General features: G+C 32.6%; 1 protein-coding gene across 1 annotated transcript in view; it reads left to right on the top strand.

Annotated features, from left to right (window-relative positions):
• Nucleotides 1-814: 814 nt before the first annotated feature.
• The window catches only part of LOC117177546 (basigin), a 139,025-nt gene continuing 136,526 nt past the window's right edge, over nt 815-3,313 (top strand). The window contains exon 1 of the mRNA XM_033368337.1: nt 815-1,433. Within this exon, the coding sequence (XP_033224228.1) occupies nt 1,361-1,433 (73 nt within the window). The 5' untranslated portion in view covers nt 815-1,360. The remainder of the gene's footprint in view (nt 1,434-3,313) is intronic.

Genomic DNA, 3,313 nt, shown 5'->3' with positions numbered 1-3,313 from the left:
TCAACCAAAATGATGAAATTTTCACCAAGAAGATGAATTTTTAACAAACAAAAAATTCTATGTTTATTAATTATACAATAATACCATTTTTGTGGTCAACATTTTCAGGTGAATAATTGGTTAACATGATATTACAACAAAATGAATGCATTTTTAACCAAACAGTTGAATTTTTAGCCTAAAAAATATCAGTTTTTTAAAATCTTTCACCAAATTGTTTGAATCTTTAAAGCAAAAAGACGATTTTTTAAAACAGTTAAATCATAAACAATTAGTTCATTTTTTAACTAAAATGATGAGTCGTCAACAATAAAATTTGAATTTTTGACCAAATTTCTGCATTTTCAAGCAAAAAAGACCGATTTTTTACAAATCAAATGAATTCACAACCAAATAGTTGAATTTTCAACTAAAATTAGGAACTTTCAACAATAAAATTTAAATTATGACAAAATTGTTGCATTTCCAAGCAAAACAGCGAATTTTCTATAAATCAGTTGAAAGACATTATTGTAAAATTCCTTTTAAATCATTGAAAAGCCCCCATCCCTTTTCACATCCATTTGTTGAAGAAAACTCACAATCGCCCAATGAGAAAAAATGTCTGGATCCGCCCTTGTGGGTGACAGAAAAGAAATTCGAAAAATGACGAATAATGGCCACCCTATTGCCCATCTAATATAATTCTCCCATTTTACAAAATTCCAACCACGTCCCTGCCTCACACGAGAGAGACAGACTCGTGCGCACGAACTCGGGAAAAGAAAGAGAAGGAAAGAGAATGAGAGCCTAGCAGACGACGGCGGCCATTTCCCGCGGCCTTGCCGTACTCGTGTTTCGAACGTTTGGCTTTCGATTTTAGATTTCAGGGCGTCCGTTCCCCCTCAAAGTTTGATCAGTGATTCCCAGTGATTCCGTGTGAATGATAAGATAAAGCTTCCTCTCTTCATATCGAAAGACAGTGATCGCGAAACCGATTCCAGGATTCTTACTCTAAACTGTGTGACGTAAAACTCGCGCTGGCATTTGACGTTAAGGTGAATTTCCTTCGTTATTTCTCGTTCCTCTCGTCTCTTTTCGTGCCTTTAAGTGATTGTGGTGGTAGCACTGTTAGTGCCCGAGAAGGAAAAAAACTGTGGTGGTGGAGGTGGTGGTGACGGCTAGTAGACAAGGCGGATTTTTCGTGGGCCTCGTCTCGTATAATTTTTTTCACAATTATACGATTTTAAGAAACATCTCACGCTGGATCGAGTGACACGAAGACCGTTGTAGCAGAAAAGTGCGTGTGGGATTGTGTGAGTGTGTTTGTGGTGTGTCAGGGATAACGTCGAGCGACCTAGGTATCGTCATCACCAGCGAGATGAGGACCCAGGCTGCCTTCTTAATGCTCGGTCTGCTATATTTAGCGGGCACCCTCGACGTAGTAAACGCAGGTGAGTTGAACCGGTTGTGATCTACTATTTTTTTACATTATAAATAATTCCGCACTTTTAATGCACGATCATCATCACGCATAAGAGACAGGCTTCTCAACACCGATCGGTTTGACAGATTTGGACAGGTTCCGATTTTAAATCAACTCCTAAATCACTCCCCCCAAATCGGGAAATTCGTCCGCATTCTTATTTCTATTTTGGAACAATTCAACGACGATTTATTCAATTTCAAGGGAGAAATCAACTCGTTTTTATTTGTCGGGGAACTAAAATTTGGTCAGTAATAGCGTACTGCTACTGAAACTGAAAGTTGGGATCCTAACCTCAATTTTCTGGATCACGGGGTTTCTCTATGCTCAGCAGTTTTCCAATGTTATTTTCGGAATGTGGATTTTCGGTCTTTTGAATAAGAACTTTCCTTATTGAAATGAATAAATTCTTATTTTTAAGGATTTGCAAAAGCTATCTTGAGTTCAAAAATGAGCATTGAACTAAACCTACGCAAATTGGAAATAAAGTGTTCTGCCCTCCACTTTGCGTAACTATTTTTCTGTCATTTATCTTTTAAATAAATTTAGTTTAAAAAAAATATCAAACTCTACTTCGATAGAGATTCTGACTTTTGAAAATAGAAGTTCATAATTTTGTTATATTTCAGAAGCTGAAATATAGAATAATGTAAAAATAATTGAAAGATTACTGTAATATTTTAATAACGCTGAAAGAGCCGAAAAAACCTTTTTTTAAAGGTCCAACCTAGTTCAGTTCTAAAAAAAAAAAATTCTCAGCGAAGCCTGTCAAAGTTGATATTTCAAGGACGAATTATTTTAATTTGAACTCAAAAAATAGTTAATTCATCAAAATACCAGTTTAAAAAACATAGTTTAATCGTCAACAAAATATTTGAATTTTCCAATAGAAAACATCAATTACAAATTAAAAATTTAAGTTTTTAACTAATAACGGAATAGTTACATTTTCAGTTTAAAGAAACTGGTTAAATAAAGTTGAATTTTCAACAAAATGACGAATCTTCACAACAAGAACAAATTATTTTAAACAAAGTTATTATTTTAAACAAACTTTCTAGCCGCTAGTTTAATTTGCAAACAGAAAAGATGATTTCTCAACGAAAAGTGTAATTAATGATATTTGAATTTAAATGAAAAACGCTCGAATACAAGAAAAAAATGCGAATATTCCACCCACGTTGAAACTAGAGATGCATTTTCAACAGCAAAGGTGATTAATTTTTGACTAAACAATACACATTTTAAACCAGATAGTTGCATTTTTAACCTAAAAAGATCAATTCTGACCTACAAATTCAATGAATGAACTTCAGTTCTCTTCCAGTATTAATTATAATTAATAATGGCAGTATTATTTGTAATTTTATTAATAATTTTTAACAATGCTCATTTCTCAACTTAAGATAACTTTAATTCATCCTTAACTAGGGTGTTTAGGAATGAAACAAACAAATCTAAAATATTGAATACAATTCAATTTCAGGTTTCTACAGTTCAGGGAATTCCAAGTGCAAATAAAAATAACAACAGTTTCGTTCCGAATTGATCTGTTTTGTCTGATGAATCAACTATTTTCATGAAATTTTTTATTTCTTATTTAATTCAACTGTTTTGGATTTACTACTGTATATTAAAAAAAATTGTTTTGGCTGTGATTCATCATTTTAGTTGTGAACCCAGTTTTTTAAAATCAAAATTTAGCTCTTTGTTGAGGATTATTATTTTTTTAACTACAGAGTCAACTACTCCATGTATCGTTAATAATTTATCTTCAGTTAAAAATTTAACTAGTTGGTTAAGAATTTATTTCATTAACTAAGAATTTCACTACTCAATTTTATGTGG

The sequence above is a fragment of the Belonocnema kinseyi genome, chromosome 7 (assembly GCF_010883055.1).
Source record: "Belonocnema kinseyi isolate 2016_QV_RU_SX_M_011 chromosome 7, B_treatae_v1, whole genome shotgun sequence".
NCBI lineage: Eukaryota > Metazoa > Arthropoda > Insecta > Hymenoptera > Cynipidae > Belonocnema > Belonocnema kinseyi.
Note: the sequence above shows the minus strand (reverse complement) of the source record. Positions and strands in the feature narration are given on the sequence as shown.